Below are 19,636 nucleotides of genomic sequence, written 5' to 3'. Positions count from 1 at the left end.
CTTAGAGCCACATCTACGTTTCTGGTATGACTGGACTTGTACCATACCGAACATGCATATTCAGCAGTGGACTAACGTAGAGCAAGCGCGCTTGAGCGCACAGTGCATGGATTAGCACCCCATGATGTATTTTCGCACTATTTTATTTCTGGCTGCCACTTTCTGTTTGGTGTTTAGGCAATGCTTCTTACATGTTAGCGCGCGATCCAGAGTTACTCCAAGATATCTGGGAGTAGGATTATGTTCGAGTACGATGTCTCCCCAGGATATACACTCCTGGAAATGGAAAAAAGAACACATTGACACCGGTGTGTCAGACCCACCATACTTGCTGCGGACACTGCGAGAGGGCTGTACAAGCAATGATCACACGCACGGCACAGCGGACACACCAGGAACCGCGGTGTTGGCCGTCGAATGGCGCTAGCTGCGCAGCATTTGTACACCGCCGCCGTCAGTGTCAGCCAGTTTGCCGTGGCATACGGAGCTCCATCGCAGTCTTTAACACTGGTAGCATGCCGCGACAGCGTGGACGTGAACCGTATGTGCAGTTGACGGACTTTGAGCGAGGGCGTATAGTGGGCATGCGGGAGGCCGGGTGGACGTACCGCCGAATTGCTCAACTCGTGGGGCGTGAGGTCTCCACAGTACATCGATGTTGGCGCCAGTGGTCGGCGGAAGGTGCACGTGCCCGTCGACCTGGGACCGGACCGCAGCGACGCACGGATGCACGCCAAGACCGTAGGATCCTACGCAGTGCCGTAGGAGACCGCACCGCCACTTCCCAGCAAATTAGGGACACTGTTGCTCCTGGGGTATCGGCGAGGACCATTCGCAACCGTCTCCATGAAGCTGGGCTACCGTCCCGCACACCGTTAGGCCGTCTTCCGCTCACACCCCAACATCGTGCAGCCCGCCTCCAGTGGTGTCGCGACAGGCGTGAATGGAGGGACGAATGGAGACGAGTCGTCTTCAGCGATGAGAGTCGCTTCTGCCTTGGTGCCAATGATGGTCGTATGCGTGTTTGGCGCCGTGCAGGTGAGCGCCACAATCAGGACTGCATACGACCGAGGCACGCAGGGCCAACACCCGGCATCATGGTGTGGGGAGCGATCTCCTACACTGGCCGTACACCACTGGTGATCGTCGAGGGGACACTGAATAGTGCACGCTACATCCAAACCGTCATCGAACCCATCGTTCTACCATTCCTAGACCGGCAAGGGAACTTGCTGTTCCAAAGGACAATGCACGTCCGCATGTATCCCGTGCCACCGAACGTGCTCTAGAAGGTGTAAGTCAACTACCCTGGCCAGCAAGATCTCCGGATCTGTCCCCCATTGAGCATGTTTGGGACTGGATGAAGCGTCGTCTCACGCGGTCTGCACGTCCAGCACGAACGCTGGTCCAACTGAGGCGCCAGGTGGAAATGGCATGGCAAGCCGTTCCACAGGACTACATCCAGCATCTCTACGATCGTCTCCATGGGAGAATAGCAGCCTGCATTGCTGCGAAAGGTGGATATACACTGTACTAGTGCCGACATTGTGCATGCTCTGTTGCCTGTGTCTATGTGCCTGTGGTTCTGTCAGTGTGATCATGTGATGTATCTGACCCCAGGAATGTGTCAATAAAGTTTCCACTTCCTGGGACAATGAATTCACGGTGTTCTTATTTCAATTTCCGGGAGTGTATTTAAGGATCTATTTGCCTGTTTATTCTTCAGGTGGAAAGCGCAGGTCTGAGTCTTGGCAGGATTAGGTTTCAAGTAATTCCCATGATAGTAAACAGTGAATTCTTCCAAAGATTTTGTTAGCGTATCTTCTACAGTCTCAAAACAATACGCCTGAGAAGTGATAGCGCAGTCATCAGCATAAATAAAGCTTCGAGTTCCTTCAGGGATAGGTTTATCGTTGGTATAGACGTTGAATAATAGCTGAGCAAGCACGCTGCCTTGTGATAGCTTATTTACTTTACATGGCACAAGGATAATTTGTCAGATCGGTTGATAACATTTTGCTTTCGAACTCATTAAATGTGTTTCGTATTCTCTCCTTACACTCAATTAGTCTTCAGGTTTGGCAACTAGGCTTTGACTTCGTTTATATCTGTGATGAATCTTTCTAACACGGCTATTGATCCACGGCAATGCTTCTCCATCCCTCAAAATCTTTGTCAGTACGTACGGATATAGTTGGGTTGGGTTGGGTTGTTTGGGGGAAGAGACCAAACAGCGAGGTCATCGGCCTCATCGCGTTAGGGAAGGATGGGAAGGAAGTCGGCCGTTCCACGTCAGAGGAACCACCCCGGCATTTGCCTGAAGCGATTTGGGGAAATCACGGAAAACCTAAATCAGGATGGCCGGACGCGGGATTGAGCCTTCGTCCTCCCGAATGTGAGTCCAGTGTGCTAACCACTGCGCCACCTCCCTCGGCCACACACGAGTGCAATTACTTTTGCATACTGATATACCACACACAGACGGTGTCACCTCTAGATATTTTCATGGTATGTTTCTCTCTATGCCTCTAAAAATCCTACTACTTTTATTCAGTGTGCACTATATTTTCAAAAGTACCTGGACACCTATTAATGGACATTAATATGGCATGTGTCCATTCTTCTCCTTTATGATGGCTTGAACTTTCAGTGGGGTGTCTAAATGTCTGTGGAGGAATGGCATCTCATTCTTCCTTAACAACCCAAACCAGTCCAGGTTGTGATGTTGGACGATGGGCCTCGGAACGAAGTCACGTTATAACTTATCCTAAAGATGTTTCATTACGTTCATATTGAGACTCTGGACACGCCAGTCCATCTTGGGGATGTTACTGGACGCAGTCGATTGCCTCACAGATGCTGCTTTATGACAGGGTGCATTGTCATGCTGATACAGTCATCGTCTCCGATCTGTTTCTCTACTGTACGCGGTACACAACGCTGTAAAAATTCATATTCTTCCACATTTCGAATTTTCTTAAGCGCAACAATGGGACCATATCCCAACAACGGAAAACACCCCAAGCCACAACAGCACATCCTCCATACTTCACTGGTGGCACTACACATAAAGGCAGGTAGCGTTCCCCAGGCATTCACCAAACCCAAACCCCTCCATCGGACTGCCATAAGATATAGCGTGATTCATCGCCAAATCACTTGTCCCCAGCCATCCACTGTCCAGTGACGTCACTCTTTACACCACCTCAAGCGTCGCTTAGCATTGACTACAGAAATATGTGGCTTATGAGGAACTGATCGACCAAGGTACTCCAGTCTTTTTAACTTCCTATGCGAAGTCCGGCACTGCTGTTAGGACTTTGGAACTCACGTGTGATTCCTTCTGTTAATTTCAAGCAATTTTTTAAAACGACCCTCCACAATGCTCAGCGGTTGCCTGTTTTTGTTTGGTATAGTTGTTCATTCGCATTTTCACTTCACGATCACTTCATCAAAAGTCGACTTGGAGAGCCTTAGACGGGCTGAAATGTCCCTGATGGATTGGTTACTCGGTTGAGATCCAATGACTAGTCCACGTTCGAAGTCACTGATTGCTCCTGAGTGGCCCATTCTGCTATTACTGCTTCTCTACTGACAATACAATACCCTCCGTCTCCTTTTATGCTCTTGTGACATCCAGTGGTCAATTCCGCATTACATAAATGTGTCCAGATACTAATGATTAGAAAGCTTAGCTTAGTAACTCATGGACTTGCTCGCACCACCTTCGATCGAGTGAGAAGGCATAATGATAAGACCTAGACTTACACTATGTGATCAGAAGTATCCGTACACATGGCTGAAAATGACTTACAAGTTTATGGCGCCCTCCATCAGTAATGTTGGAATTCAATATGGTGTTGGCACACTTCACTTCCTTGATGACAGCAGGAAGTCGGTGTTTCAAAACAACCAGTCTATTACAGGGATGTTATTGTCGTGTAATCAATCCGCCACAGGCCGTGCATTATGAAAATATGCTCGATCGTGTTGAAAGATGCAATCAGCATGCCCGAATTGCTCTTCAACAGTGGGAAGCAAGAAGGTGCTTAAAACATGTGTAGGCCTGTGCTTTGGCAGTGCCACTGAAAACAACAAGGGGTGCAAGCCCCCCTCCATGAAAAACACGACCACACCACAACACCACCGCCTCCGAATTTTACTGTTGGCACTACACACGCGGGCATTCGCCACACCCACACCCTGCCGTGATTAGTCACTCCACACAACGTTTTTCCACTGTTCAATTGTCCAATGTTTACGCTCCTTACACCAAGCGAGGCGTCGTTTGGCATTTACTGGCGTGATGTGTGGCTATGAGCAGCCGCTCGACCATGAAATCCAAGTTTTCTCACCTCCCGCCTAATTGTCGTAGTACTTGCAGTGGATCCTGATGCAGTTTGGAATTCCTGTGTGATGGTCTGGATGTCTGTCTATTGCACATTACGACAAGTAGACTGTTGTTATTAACGGTCAGAAAGTGGTGAAATATCGTCACTGTACACTCTTCACGCGTTCAGAGTATTGACGGTTCGAAACAACGACATCCAGATTTACGCTCTCCGTGATTTCCTAAAATCGCTTAATGCAAGTGACGAGAAGTTCCTTTCAAGAGGACAGGATTATTTCTTCCCCAGTTCGAACCTGTGCTCCGTCTCTAATGACTTCGCTGTTTTTGTAACGTTAAATCCTTCTTTTTTTTCTGCAACGAATATGGTATCATAGTCACTGTTGTTGTTTAACATATGTTGCGTATTAGACAAATTAGCTACACTTTGAACGCCTTTTATTTATTTTAAGATACATCTCATGATGTTCAGTTCTTGAACGCTGAAAACGTGTAAAACAAGGACGACATTAGACTGTAATAAAAGACATTAGGTGAAAACAGTATATAGGTGCATATTTTCTCTACGCTCAAAAAATATAATTTGAGTAGTTATTCAACAAATTATGATAGATAGCTGTTATTAAAAAGGATTAGAATGTTTACAAACAGTGAACTTTGAAAAACAGACAATATAGCTGTAGATTAAAAGTACACGATGAAAGCATCGAGGTTGGCTAAGAGTTCTCGTTGGGTTAGAATATTATTAACTCAGAAATGTGTGAATATGAACAAATGTTGAATTTTGTTTCGTTTACTGTCGCAAATCCTGTACACATGCATAGTCTTGTGTGATCAGTCATTCCAAAAGAACCGTTTCTGTTAGGTTACAGTGAGCAGCAGAAAGCAACTCTCATTGTTTGGCTCTTGACTGCTGACTACCAGGAAAGCTTTGCCAAGCAGATATCTGTCTTAACGTGCAAGTCATAACAGGTTGAAAGCTGAGCGTTACTCGAGGGTTCCGCAAGATCATGCTGTACACATCTGGCTCATCGGAAGCATGAGGTGGCCATTATTGTAAACTCTCCTAATTCTCTGTTTCCAATTGAAATGTAAAGGAAGAACTGATATGCCACGGTACTATTTCTTTCACTCTACAACCACACGTCAGAACCAGTTGCTAGACTGTAACACTAACAAATACGTGATCATTGTATGGGATGATGCTAATAGGGGGACTTTTGAGATGCTCCGTGAAAGTCATTTGCAGCTGGTAAGGTTATAGAACACAAGACATTAGCAAAATGCTGTCGGTATGGAACACTAGAATAGGCAACACCGTATTTACAAAATATAAATGTGTTTTACAAAAACAAAGATAGTTTGGTCAAATGCTTTCAAATTGTAGGAAAGAGTAAAAAATAGCCGATTACGAATTTCAAAGAGATTGGAAAGGATTTAAGAAAGAACTTCATCCCATCTTACTTTTCCCATTCGCTTACTATCCTCTATGTATAACTATTCGCCAGAACATCAAATTCCTATCCTTTCTGGCCCACAATGAACATTTCTATACATCGTACAGCCGGCCGAAGTGGCCGTGCGGTTAAAGGCGCTGCAGTCTGGAACCGCAAGACCGCTACGGTCGCAGGTTCGAATCCTGCCTCGGGCATGGATGTTTGTGATGTCCTTAGGTTAGTTAGGTTTAACTAGTTCTAAGTTCTAAGGGACTAACGACCTCAGCAGTTGAGGCCCATAGTGCTCAGAGCCATTTATACATCGTACAGACTACCTACATCGCTCAAACTCGGTTCCAACAACCCTATCGATTCTCCACAAATTCCCCACACATCCAACATACCTACTCATTAATTCCATGACCACTCCACGCCATACACCGCTATAGAACCAACTCGACTTTCCTATCAAATTTTCCTCTCCAGGTGTGGATCAGAAGTTTATTATGTGTATCAAAAAATTGTTCAAATATCTCTAAGCACTATGAGACTTAACATCTGAGGTCATCAGTCCCCTAGACCTAGAACTACTTAAAGCTAACTAACCTAAGGACATCACACACATCCATGCCCGAGGCAGGATTCGAACCTGCGACCATAGCAGTAGCGCGGTTCCGGACTGAAGCGCCTAGAAACGCTTTTTAGCGTCAAGAAATGAAAACATACATACCGGTAAGCGAGAACAATTAATGAAGTGTTTCCGGGTGTTCAGCTGAGTTGTTTCCATTTTATAGATAAAAAGCCTAGAAAACAAAAGAGATCACATAAGCGAGGACAGTGTTTTACTGGACAAGCTGTGGATGTTACATGAAAACCATTTTCACCTAACACGTTACGTCAACTAGCATGACCGTCGTTGGCGCGCAGACATCAACTCTCGTGTAACTCACCTATGGTCCTTACATAGCTGCGTGGTTACGGTATGCAATGCAGTTTCGTCGGGCGGGATCATCGGACACTACCTTTTCAAAAATCGCAACCGGTGTCACTATGGACTACCTTAACAGTCGATCAACGCTTTAATCTCTCGTGTTTTATTCATTTGGCCCGAACGCGAGGTATGTGATGTACGCAGCATAACCGTTGCAGTCTTTCGTCTAATACTCACGTTATAGACGAAATTTCTCGTTGGATTTCTCTAGAGATTCCGATTTAATTTTCATCGACATTTCTGTTCTGATGGTCTGTTATGACCCTAGCAACGCGTCTCTGAAACCATTCCATGCCGGCTTACGCCTACTTATCGGGGCTCCAAAGGCTGGAACAGAATTCAAGAACTGGTCACACAAAATGTTACACTATTTCCTTCGCTACGTACTTTCAAAGAACCCTGAATCTAAAGGCTCGCGTCCTGTATTCGCCTTCTTTCACGTATTATTCCAGTTAGTATTTTACACCTTGACATTTAAGCGATGTGACAGGCTTCAGAAGTTTGCCACTGATCTTGTAATCGAATCTTATCGGAATCTTTCTCGTTGTTATGGCCATTACCTTGCTGTTTATGAAATGACAGCGGAATGAAAAAGCGAAAGTAGAATCCGTAAAAGTAACTTATTAGCCTTCTTCAATGTGAATGTTTTCCATTTTTTTGTGTACAGTATTTTAAAAGACTCACACAAACTCAGTGATTCTCTTTCCGACTCACTTGCTGTCTAGCGTATACACGTGTCGTGCAACAATAATGGATCATTCGTGAAGCGTGTGACTCATAGTATCTCGTTTCATCTCTATACAGATTTATAAAAGATGTCCATAGTTCGACATTATGAAGGTTTTTTTTCTGAAAATTTATACAACTTTGTGGTACATTGGGTACACCGCGCAATCAGGCTGTGACACAGCAGATTCTGCCAAGCTTAATAACATGTTGACACTCGAGCTGTCTATAAGCATCACAATTTTATTCTAAAATTGTTGTCCATCACAAATACATCGTCTAATGAAAAATGCGGATTTTATTTAAGGTAATTCTTGGTCACTGCTCAAATCACGTGAATCTCTACAGTGTAACCATGACTTGCATATTCTAGTTTACAATATGATTCACGGCAACCTTGACTGCAATGTTTGGCCGGCAGTGAAGAGGATAAAAAGCAGTGACGCCGTAAAACGACAGTACACACGCTCCGGCTCTGCACTGCGTTTGTAGTCAGTTGCTGTGCGCAGTTCGATAGTCATTTGTATTCCATTTCGTGTTGTGAATGGAAGGACGCAGTGTTTGGGCATAATTGTATTCTTGCCAAATCGCCGCCTTACGCCATTAATTGCGTCATAGTGATTTGCGTGTGGTTTGATACTACGGCGTGAGCTACGACATTAGGTCACATTTTATTTATTTGTGAAGTTTTGGTGCATTGTGTCAAAAATTATTCGTCAAACCTACTTTAGAAGTGCGGAGATTCAGCTGATAATGGGCTTACTGACAGAAGGCAGTCCATTGACTTGGGAAGAAACGAAAGCGTTGGCCGGACATGTGAGAAAACATGGTGTTACGCAGTTTATAAATTTATTTCACCGCCTAAAAGATCGTCAGGGTGACATACTGAAATGGGGAGATGAGGTAAATATTGAACTATACGTAATAATTGTTTTGTTTGAATGTGGCGTACAATATTAACAATAATTGGGGTTGACGAATAATCTGATACATCTCATACAATACTTGTCAAAAATCCGCAGGTAGAATACATGATAGTAAAGTTCGATGACGTAAAGAGGGAGGCGAAATTGTCACTTCGTGCTGACGATGTTTTACCGAAATTACAAGAGAAAGAGCATCGTGATCCAACGTAAGCAAATCTTAACTTGGCCAATTCTCCTTCCTACTTTGTAAGACAACTATCACTGAATTTTGTATCTTAAATTTCAGAGGTGTGAAGTCGCTATGGAGGCCAGAATATGCGGCGTATATGATCGAAGGCACTCCAGGGAAGCCTTACGGTGGTCTTTTAGCTCATTTCAATATTGTTGAAGCCAATATGAGACGTAGACGTGAAGAAGCAGAACAGTATTTGAAAGAAGGGGAAGTCGTAATGTCACTCACAAGTTTTCCAAGGTATTATTTACTCTGTCCATATGTTTGTTTATAGTTACAGTCAAAACGAATTAGCCTTCAAAAAATATCCTTCATAGAGTGATGATAGGAGTCATGAGTATTTTAAGATATTTAGAGTCAAACAGATTATGTGACACTGAAGTATCTATGCTGAAAATAAGTGTTCAAAACTTTGTTTGGGGAAGATACTACATAAGTCATGAGGAAACCCCCTATTAGGAGAAAGCAAAACATGCATGTGGAACGATGTTCTAGTTTTAATTTGAAACATATCATGCTACATTATGAGTCTTTGTAATAAGAACACATTAAGGTTCTGTTGGTGGTTGTTAAATACGCTGCTCATTCACTGAAATGTGTGTACACAGTCCTCGGAATTATCATCTTGATGCTGAAGGATCAGTAATTGCCATCCCTTCCGCATAAGTCACCCCAAATAACTTTCTTTTAATTGCAAATGAAGGAAGAGCCATTAGCATTAGCTGTTACTTTCCTCACATTGTAATGTGGTGAAAGAACTCTCGTGTTTCCTTGCTGTTAACAGCATAGTGTATTGAGAAACGGAGTATTGTGCATCAAGGTTGTAAAATACACAAAGCTCAAACAGCATATTTGTTGTGGACTGTCCAGAGTATTTTATATCTTGATTCTTAAATATTTAATAGTCATTGAATTTAATATAGACAATTTTGTTTATTTGTGCAAGGGAAAGTTGATCAAAAACAAATAGCTGTCAAAAGACAGAAATTAAATATTTCAGCCGGAGCTTTCTCAAAGCTGCACTAACTATTTAGCTTGTGCAGATTGTTTGAAACATTTATCCTCTACATTTTTTCTGTGTTATTTGACATGCTGCACAGTGTCATACTAACTTAGGTCAAATAACATGTAATGCTAGAAATGCAAATATCTTTCTTTTATTTTTCATAATGTAGCTCCTATGAAATAGTCGGTAGTAAATGTCTATCTGTTAGTTTTTGAACCAAAGACAAAAGAATTTAGTCAGTCTAGTCCTTTACTTTGGCCTCTTAATGAGTTTTCGATGTCTCCAGTTGCAGCTCTGTGCTTAATTTAAACTGTGGTGTGGCATGGGCTTGATAGAGTTTTGTTTGCCAAAAGCCATCTAATTTCTGCATCTTATAATATGCTGTAACAATTTTTGATGATAGACCTAACAAGTCTATAAAATAGAACTGGAAATTGTTTTACCCTGATTTTGATATTGGGTCATTCCATGTCAATTCAACCAATTTGAGAAAATGTTCCGTCTGATAGTCTCAGATTTGGCTGAAATTTAGCACCACAATGCTACCAAGTGTGGAACACTCATGCACAAAATTTTAAGTTCCCCTGCCAATTAGTTCCAGAATTATGGCTTCGGAAAGACGGTGGGGTGACCCGGAAATTGCAACCCGCATCTGGCAATCTAACTTCAGTCCCAACTTCAGGTCTTAATAACTTTGGAAGTATTCCACACATTCCAGTGAAATTTTTACAAACCAGTAACATCCACTTAGAGAACACACACTATGAATCAAAACACCAACAACATATTTCTGAGGGAAAATAAAAAATTCCAAAATGTGATTAAAAAAATGTAATACGTTAAAAGGTACATATTGTAGGTGCCCTCTATGCCAAATATAATTCACTCAAAAAGGGTATAAATTTTTTTGTGGTAGGCTTAATGTGGCCTAAACACACACAGAACTCATCATGCCCATATCAGTCACAAAACCTGAGTTACATACACAGAAAAAAAAAACAAAAATTTGAAAAATTGCCTGAAAAACATGGATTTTCGAAGTGTGGTAGCACAAAAGGGACAAGTGGTATCCAAGCCAAATTTCAAACACTGCATAAGTAGACCATAATATAATATGTGGCAAAATTTCAACATGTTATTGCAAGGCATTTGTGTATGATAAAAGTTGACAGAGATGTATTTGGTTACGTTTCTTTTAACACGATTTAGCAAGTAGTAGTGATGATGCAGACAGCTTGTTTCAGATAAAGCTGCAGCAATTGTTGGGAACCATTAGGCAACAGAAAGTTAAACAATGGTAGTTTTCAGGGACAGAATGAGCCATTGTTAGGCAGGAACAACAAAGGAAACAAGCAACAATTACAGGTTACTCTTGTTTTTAAGATTCTAGTTCAGACTGGTCAGTACTGCTGTGGAAAGTCAGTATGGAGGCAGAAGAGTGTACTAGTGGTCCTTTTGTTCAAACAAGTTGCAGTATTGGTAGAGGACAGGCATCTGAATGTCATAAAACAACATATGGAACAAAATGTGGCATTCACTTTGTACTGTATGATCTGGATGAATTTGAGCAAGATTTGTTGCTATGGAGATCCGGGATACACCGTGTGGGCACAAGAAGTACATTTCCAGGAAACTTTAGTGTTTGTTATCATCATATGAAAGTGTTTCTGGATAAGTATTCTTTCCTACAAAGAAGTTGTTTTTACCCATTTCGGATTCATGAGAAGACAGTGAAGTGTAGCCTCAGAGAAATTGATATAAAATCAGTATTGAAAGTGAATCAGTGCATGGGACTTAACATGAAACCAGAACAGAAGTTATGTTCCAGGTGTGTTACACTGCTAAAAAATGAACAATATTCTCATAATCTACATGACAGTGACGAAGAGTATCAACCACCTACAACCACAGCGGATGAGCAGTTTAATACTTCAGTGACTGCTCTTGGTTTGTCTCCCATGAAGACACACAAATTTGGGAAAAGAGACAGGCCTAGCTATGGTAGAAGAAAATTACAAGAATCTCAAATGGAATTAAAACACAAAATAGCTGACACACTAATGGTGGAAGAGGAGGAACTATCTGCTCCAACAGAACAGAGATCATGCCAGAAATGCTCTGATTTGGACAAAATTGTGCATGATTTGAAAGAAAAATGTGCCATAACCACACGCCAGAAAAAAGTAGCTATTCTTACCCTTGCACCTTCCAGCTGGTCTATTGACTACACTGCAAAGGAATTCAATGTTTCTACATGTGTGGTAAAGCAAGCTAGGAAAATAAAAGCAACCCAAGGAATGCTTCCACAACTTCAGCAGGCTCAGGGTAAGCAATTGAGTTCAGAAATAAAGGTGCTAGTGTCAGAGTTTTATGAAAATAATGACTACAGCTGAATAATGCCTGGAAAAAAGCCTATGTAACGGTGAAAATGGGAAATGTACGTGTACAGATGCGAAAAAGACTGTTGCTATGCAACATATCAGAACTATATGTAGAATTCAAGGAAAAGTATCCCAATACCAAAGTACGTTTATCATCTTTTTTCAATCTTCGGCCAAAATGGGTTGTGCCTGTAAGTGCAAGGGGCACACACAATGTTTGTGTATGTGAGACCCATCAAAATGCTAAGCTGATGCTATAAAGGATTCTGGTCTGGATTACAAAGGTGCAATGAAGCTGCTAGTGTGTGACTTCAGTTCCTACCAGTGCATGATACACAGGTGTGAAAAGAGTCCTGGTAAGGCAAATCTTGCAGAACACATGAATAACAAACTGTATGGTGAACTCGTTATGGATGACGATGAACTTGTTTCTTATAAACAACGGACACACATGGATCGCACAAGTCTTGAAACAAAGCGAAGTACAGTGGAAGATTCTGTTGAAATATGTTGTCAAAAAACGGACAAACTGACCCCACACAGCTTCACAGCAACAGCACAATCGGCTTATCCCCAGTTTTGTAAGGATAATTTGAAACAAGATGAAATTATAGTAATACTAGACTTTTCTGAAAATTATGCATTTATAGTTCAAGATGCTGTCCGAGGATATCATTGGGACAACAGTCAAGCAACTCTCCAGCCATTTGCGATTTACTATAGAGGTGAATCAGATGATGTGTCTGTCATGAACCTGTGCGCTTTTGGTGACTGTTTAATTCATAATGCCATTGCAGTTCATGCCCACATTCGCACTGTCATGGCATGTGTGAAAAACAAGCTGCCTCACATACATTTTGCGAAATACTTCAGTGATGGGGCAGCTAGTCAGTACAAAAACTGTAAAAATCTCAAAAATTTATGCATGTGTTACCATGATTTTCAGATTCACGCAGAATGGAATTTTTTCGCAATAAGTCATGGTAAAAATATATTGATGGTATTGGTGCTACCATTAAGCGCATGCATCACGAGCTAGTCTGCAGCACCCTACAGAAGGTCACATTCTAACACCTCTTCAATTATTTACCTGGGTACAGAATATATCTCTGGCATACAATCCTTCTATGTTTCGAAAGATGAGGTGAAATCAGTCGAAGAGTTGCTAAAAAGCAGACTAGAACATGTTAAAACTGTTGCAGGCACAAGGAGCCATCATCGCTTCTCTCCAGCGGACTCTGACAATGTGCAGATGAGCAGACTGTCCCGTTATAACTATAAGTTCATGCACAATATGTGTCTTCACAGTGTGTCTGCCTCAGGATTCAGAAGCAAAAGCAGCAACATACAACCAGGTTACTATGTTATTGCTGTTTATGATGACAAATGGTATTTAGGATGTGTTACAGAGTGCTGTGAAGCAAAAGGCGATGTACTTGTGAACTTCATGGCACCAGCAGGACCAGCAAGATCATTTCATTGCCCACGTTTGGCAGACAGGTTTTGGATTCCTTTTGAACATATTCTTATGACAGTTCCAGTTCCTACCACAGTGTCAGGAAGACAGTACAATTTGCCACCCAATGTACAGAGTACAGTAGCTAGTGTGTGGGAGAACTTCTGTTCGAAGCACAGTCAACTGGTTTTTAGCAGTTAAGGTGCAGTAAACATTAATGATAGGTTGTGTTAATCTGTCTATATGTTGTTGCTTAGTGATTAAATAGTTGTGGGGAGTGGATAAGAAGAGGCAGAACAGTTTAAGATATGTTTTTAGAAAATTGTGTTGTGGAACAATGGCCACATCACCAAATACATCTGTCAACTTCCATTGTGTGCAAATGTGTTGCAATAACATGCTGAAATTTTGAGGTAGGCGTATATATTATTATGGTCTACTTATGCAGTGTGTGAAATTTGGCTTAGATACCACTTGCCCCTTTTGTGCTACCACACTTCAAAAATCCATGTTTTTCAGGTAATTTTTCAAATTTTTGTTTTTTTCCTGTGCATGTAACTCAGGTTTTGTGACTGATATGGGCATGATGAGTTCTGTGTGTGTTTAGGCCACATTAAGATTACCACAAAAAAATGTGTACCCTTTTTGAGTGAATTATATTTGGCATAGAGGGCACCTACAATATGTACCTTTTAACGTATTACATTTTTTTAATCACATTTTGGAATTTTTTATTTTCCCTCAGAAATATGTTGTTGGTGTTTTGATTCATAGTGTGTGTTCTCTAAATGGATGTTGTAACAATTTCACTGGACTGTGTGGAATAGTTCCAAAGTTATTAAGACCTGAAGTCGGGTCTGAAGTTAGATCGCCAGATGCGGGTTGCAATTTTTGGGTCACGCCACCGTCTTTCACAAGTCATAATTCTTGAACTAATTGGCTAGGGAAATGAGTACTTTATTCACGAGTGTTCCACACATGGTAGAATTAGTGTACTGAATTTCAGTCAAATCTGAGACTAAGAGCTGGAACCCCTGATTGAACTGACATGGAATGACCCTATTTTGTGTCAAACTAGGGATGTGGAGGCATGGAATCTGACTAAAGGTTGATCTTGTGGGCTTTGTTTTATGTTGAAGTGACTTCTGTCTTAAACTCTCCAGCCTTAAAGAGCCTCAGATATCATTCATGTGGTATGAAACATGCAAAATAATACTATGAGTTGTTGTTGATTGTAGGATATTTTCATAGCCAGTGTACGTAGTACTGAATACGGTTAAAGGAGGAAAAAAGCGAAGTTGCTGACGAAGAGTGTATGTAGAAATGATGATAACAATATGTGCAACATAAGAATTGGAAATGAGCGATTGTGGAAGAACTGAAAGAATTCTCTGATCTAGGAAGCAACATTATGCAGTAATCTTAAGATCAAAATTGGAAATGAGCATTTGTGAAAGAAATTGAAAGAATTGTCTCATCTTGGAAGCACCATGTGTGCATGAGTCAAGACAAGAATGATATCTGAAGTAGTTGGCACAGACCAAGAAAACTTTCTGCAGTAAGAGCTCTACTCATATCCAGTATGGAAATGAGGAAGTAGTTCATAAAAGTGTAGATCTGAAGCACAACATTGGGCAAAGAGGAAAATTTGATTCTAGTGGATGGCTTTGACAAATGATGTAGGAAACGTGTGACAAGCCTTAAACAACTTGGCAACTGTAACATAGTATCAGTGGTGATTTTTACAGATCAGTTTCACACAACCAGGCTTTCACATTTGTTAGTTTTGCCAATTAACAACCAAACTGTCACCTTCCAACCTAACCTCGACCTTGGACTAAGCTACAGATTGGTTTGCTCCACAACCAGGTTTTTTACTTTAACATCCATCAACCAAGGTCTCTCCACACAAGGAGGAGATGTCGCAGTAGCCAATAGCGTTACACGATAGGTGGAAGCTGACGACTAATATCAAATATTCATATTGACCCCAGCATTGTGTGGAATTGCAGTGTGAATCATCAGATGCCTGTAAAAGGAGGTAGAAGTATTTGAAATGGAGAATGTTAAAAATTAAATGAACAGGTAAAGTATGAAATGAAGTAGTACTGAAACGAATAGGTAAAGGAAAAAAGTCTATGGGAAACCTTTACCAGAAGAAGGGATTGGTTAGTGGGGCATCTGCCAAGTCATTCAGGATTACGTAACCTGTTTCTTCTGGAAGGAGCAGTCGAGTGGAGGGGGGGGGGGGGGGGGGGGGGGGGGAGTCATTATGAAAAACTTATTAATAGAAGATATTGGATGTAGTTACATAGAAGTGGAAGGATTACTGCAAGTTAAAAAAAAAAAGAGGGACAGAATTAACCCTGTCGAGGACTTGAGAGAGAGAGAGAGAGAGAGAGAGAGAGAGAGAGAGAGAGAGAGAGAGAAGTCCAGCATAAAGTATTTCAACATTTGAAAATTTGATACCTGATAACATATTTCGTAAGATATATGATGACCACGTTATAGTTGAGGCCACAGAAGAATGAACTTTGTAATATTACACTACCATTGGGTGCCTTACAGCCAAAAATAAATACAACTACTGATCACGTCAACTCAATTACATTGATTCAGAGATCAGTATGATTTAATAGGATTTTGTGTGTAGCAGCTGCCATCCTCCTAAAACTCTTGACTTCTTTATCTTGCAAAATTTGAAGAGTAATGTGATTTTTATCATGCTTTGATTCACATGGTATGAAGTATCTCGTTAAACCCCAAAGTCGACCATGTAAGTATTGTGACACTGTTGGAAGAATGCTCCTGTGAGACTGTTGATACAGCCTGCATAAAGAAAGATGCTATCAGAAACTTCGGCAAACACTGCATATAAAATCTTTTTTTAAAAAATTTATTTTTTTCTATTGAATTCAGATAATGATACATGCTTTGATTAATTTATGTGGCATCATTACAATAGTGCACTTAATATGTAAAGCTTGAAAATTCTTTTATTGTAAGCAAATGTGCAGAAGTTTGGATTACAGGAAAGTGGTGCATCAAGATACGGACAGTTTCATAGTCTGCCAGTGTAAAATATTTAGCTAATCTACAGTATTGTAGAAAAACAATACTTGTGGATCTTGCAGAGGAAACAAAATATTTAGGATATCCTAAAGGAACGCAATCACTGGTTGTAGGCATAGATGGAATCAGCAAGTAAAAAGTTTTTGTGGCTGTACCAAGTTGTTGTTGAGGTGTTCGTGTCATCGTCTTGAATCTGCATACTGCATCCATACAGTTCTCCATGCTAGTCTATCCTGTGCGAGCCTCTTCAGCTCTGCAAAACTATTGGAACATACATGCACCTGAACCTGCTTACTATAGTTGAGCATATGTTTCCCTCTACAAATAGCCACCTCCTCCTCCCCCTGTCCCCTCCCATCCCCTCCCCTCCCCTCCCCTCCCCTCCCCTCCCCCTTCCTTCTCCCCACATTCTTCCCTCCATAAGAATATTGGCTATTCCTTGATATATCAGAACGTTTCCCATCAACTGACCCCTTTTAGCTTTGCCCAATGAAATTCAGTGCCTCTTCATTAGTTATCTCATCCACCTATGTAATCTTCAGTATTATTCTCCAGTAGAACATTTTAAAAGCTTCTATTCTCTTCTTGTCTGGTGTATACTATGTTTTGATTAAATTTATATGTTCGTTCATGTGATATTGGAGTAGTCAAATACATCACAACCATCCGTAATCATTTTGATTGTAGTTCTGCTGGGTTTGAGATTTGCAAATGAATATGAAAGTTAACATGAATGTAACAGTACTTTGTTAAAATAGTTCACTGTATGCTATTGATTTACGAAATTACTTACACAGCTAGTTATGAGGAGGACTACAGTTTGATGTGTAATTTACTCTAAAATTATTCCTAAAATCAGTAGTACAAGTGTGGAAGGAGCATGATCTACTCTTCTCATCTTTCTTCCAAAGATCTGGTGACAAATTGATAACTGTTTTTCTGTGGTTGTGAGCAATCAGTGTGTACTATCTTTGCCTTGGGGTATGTTGCTGGATGTGATGGTACTTCTTGCACATCAATGTTTATTTTCTAATGTGTGTCCTAATGTCTTAATTAGTATTTCATAGTGTCATGTCTTTGCATGTCTCTGTGTCTTTGATATCCATGTCTATGCGGAATGTGCTTTGCACTGGTTATGGGAGGCAAATTGGATATGTTTGTTCCTGTTGGGATAGGAAATAAACTTGTTGAAGAGCTTGCTTAACCAGATTTTGCACTCTGAACTAACAATGCTCATCAGCAGACACAGGGCAAAAGCCTTTTGTAAGCAGTGTTAAGTGTCTCATAGCTATCTCCCTCCCAGTTGATTCACTGGCATCGTTACATTGTCAGTTGGTTCACGATCATCATAACATTGTCATTACAGAGTTAAGAGCTGCTGTTGGTAATTGAGATACACTTTGTTTTTAACAATCAACATCAACTGTATGAATGAAAAATATTGACATAATGTGAAAATCATAAGCAATTAATATAGTAATAATTAACCCTGCAAGTGTCTCAAACTTCTCCTCAAATAATTGGGGAGAAAATTTCAATGTACATTTAGTGTAGCCAAATGTTTGCTTGTGTCTGTGTATGTGCGGATGTGTGTGTGTGTGTGTGTGTGTGTGTGTGTGTGTGTGTGTGTGTGTGTGTGTGTGTGTGCAAGTGTATACCTGTACTTTTTTCCCCCTAAGGTAAGTCTTTCCGCTCCCGGGATTGGAATGACTCCTTACCCTCTCCCTTAAAACCTGCATCCTTTCGTCTTTCCCTCTCCTTCCCTCTTTCCTGATGAAGCAACCATTGGTTGCGAAAGCTAGAATTTTGTGTGTATATATGTGTCTGTTTGTGTTTCTATTGACCTGCCAGCGCTTTCGTATGGTAAGTGTTATATCCTAGCCAGTAATGCCAACCGAGCCCGCTGCCAAAAGGTTGGCAGCATCAAAGTCTGGACGCCGTCCGCATAAGCAGCGCCAGCGATACAGGAAATCGCCGCAAGTCTGCGCGCGCCACCGCTGGCTTCTGGCTTCTTAAGCGCTGGAGTCGCGAGCGCTAGGACAGTTCTGTATTCGCCGCTCAGTTGTATACTCGCCACAGAATTGTGTACTTGCTAGTCAGTTGTGTGTTCATCGCAGCAGAGTTGTTGTTTGTCGTCAGCCGACGCTGACCTAGCCGCTCCGACTCGAACTAGACAGATTTCTGTAGACACCGAGCTCATTACTGTGTTTCTGTATCTTCATTAAATAAAGATAAGTACCGACTTTTATTTAATCAGAGTGTTTGAGGCTTCATCTTTCTGTTTACTGTTCCAGCGGACCGGTCGGCCCGCTATTAAAAGTGTGGCGGTGACTTCGTAAGCCATTTCTACAGCCAAGTGTTTGTCGCTACGAACACCGCCACAAAAGTAAGTCACATCATCTTTGTTTTTAAATATATTTTCCCGCGTGGAATGTTTCCTTATATATATATGGTTATAATAGAGGTAAACATTCCACGTAGGAAAAATATATCTAAAAACAAAGATGATGTGACTTACCAAATGAAAGCGCTGGCAGGTTGACAGACACACAAACAAACACAGACACACACACAAAATTCAAGCCTTCGTAACAAACCGTCGCCCCATCGGGAAAGAGGGAAGGAGAGGGAAAGACGAAAGGATGTGGGCTCTAAGGAAGAGGGCAAGGAGCCACTCCAATCCCGGGAGCGGAAAGACCTACCCTAGGGGGAAAAAAGGACGGGTACAAACTCGCGCACACACACACACACACACACACACACACACACACACACACACATCCATCCACACATATACAGACACAAGCAGACATTTGTAAAGGCAAAGAGTTTGGGCAGAGATGTCAGTTGAGGCGGAAGTAAAGAGGCAAAGATGTTGTTGAAAGACAGGTCATGTATGAGTGGCGGCAACTTGAAATTAGCGGAGGTTGAGGCCTGGCGGATAACGAGAAGAGAGGATATACTGAAGGGCAAGTTCCCATCTCTGGAGTTCTGACAGGTTGGTGTTAGTGGGAAGTATCCAGATAGCCCGGACGGTGTAACACTGTGCCAAAATGTGCTGG

At 41.6% G+C, this 19,636-nt stretch overlaps 1 protein-coding gene across 2 annotated transcripts in view; it reads left to right on the top strand.

Annotated features, from left to right (window-relative positions):
• The first annotated feature begins 7,927 nt into the window (after positions 1-7,927).
• The window catches only part of LOC124777025 (glutamate--cysteine ligase), a 114,900-nt gene continuing 103,191 nt past the window's right edge, over positions 7,928-19,636 (top strand). The window contains exons 1-3 of one of the 2 annotated variants that reach the window (XM_047252282.1): positions 7,928-8,404; positions 8,524-8,633; positions 8,714-8,899. In XM_047252282.1, the coding sequence (XP_047108238.1) occupies positions 8,255-8,404; positions 8,524-8,633; positions 8,714-8,899 (446 nt within the window). In that variant the 5' untranslated portion in view covers positions 7,928-8,254. The remainder of the gene's footprint in view (positions 8,405-8,523; positions 8,634-8,713; positions 8,900-19,636) is intronic. The other variant, XM_047252281.1, reaches the window with a different exon arrangement.

This window comes from Schistocerca piceifrons, chromosome 2, assembly GCF_021461385.2.
Source record: "Schistocerca piceifrons isolate TAMUIC-IGC-003096 chromosome 2, iqSchPice1.1, whole genome shotgun sequence".
NCBI classification, from domain to species: domain Eukaryota; kingdom Metazoa; phylum Arthropoda; class Insecta; order Orthoptera; family Acrididae; genus Schistocerca; species Schistocerca piceifrons.
The sequence above is the reverse complement of the archived record's forward strand: the minus strand, read 5'-3'. Positions and strand labels throughout refer to the sequence as shown.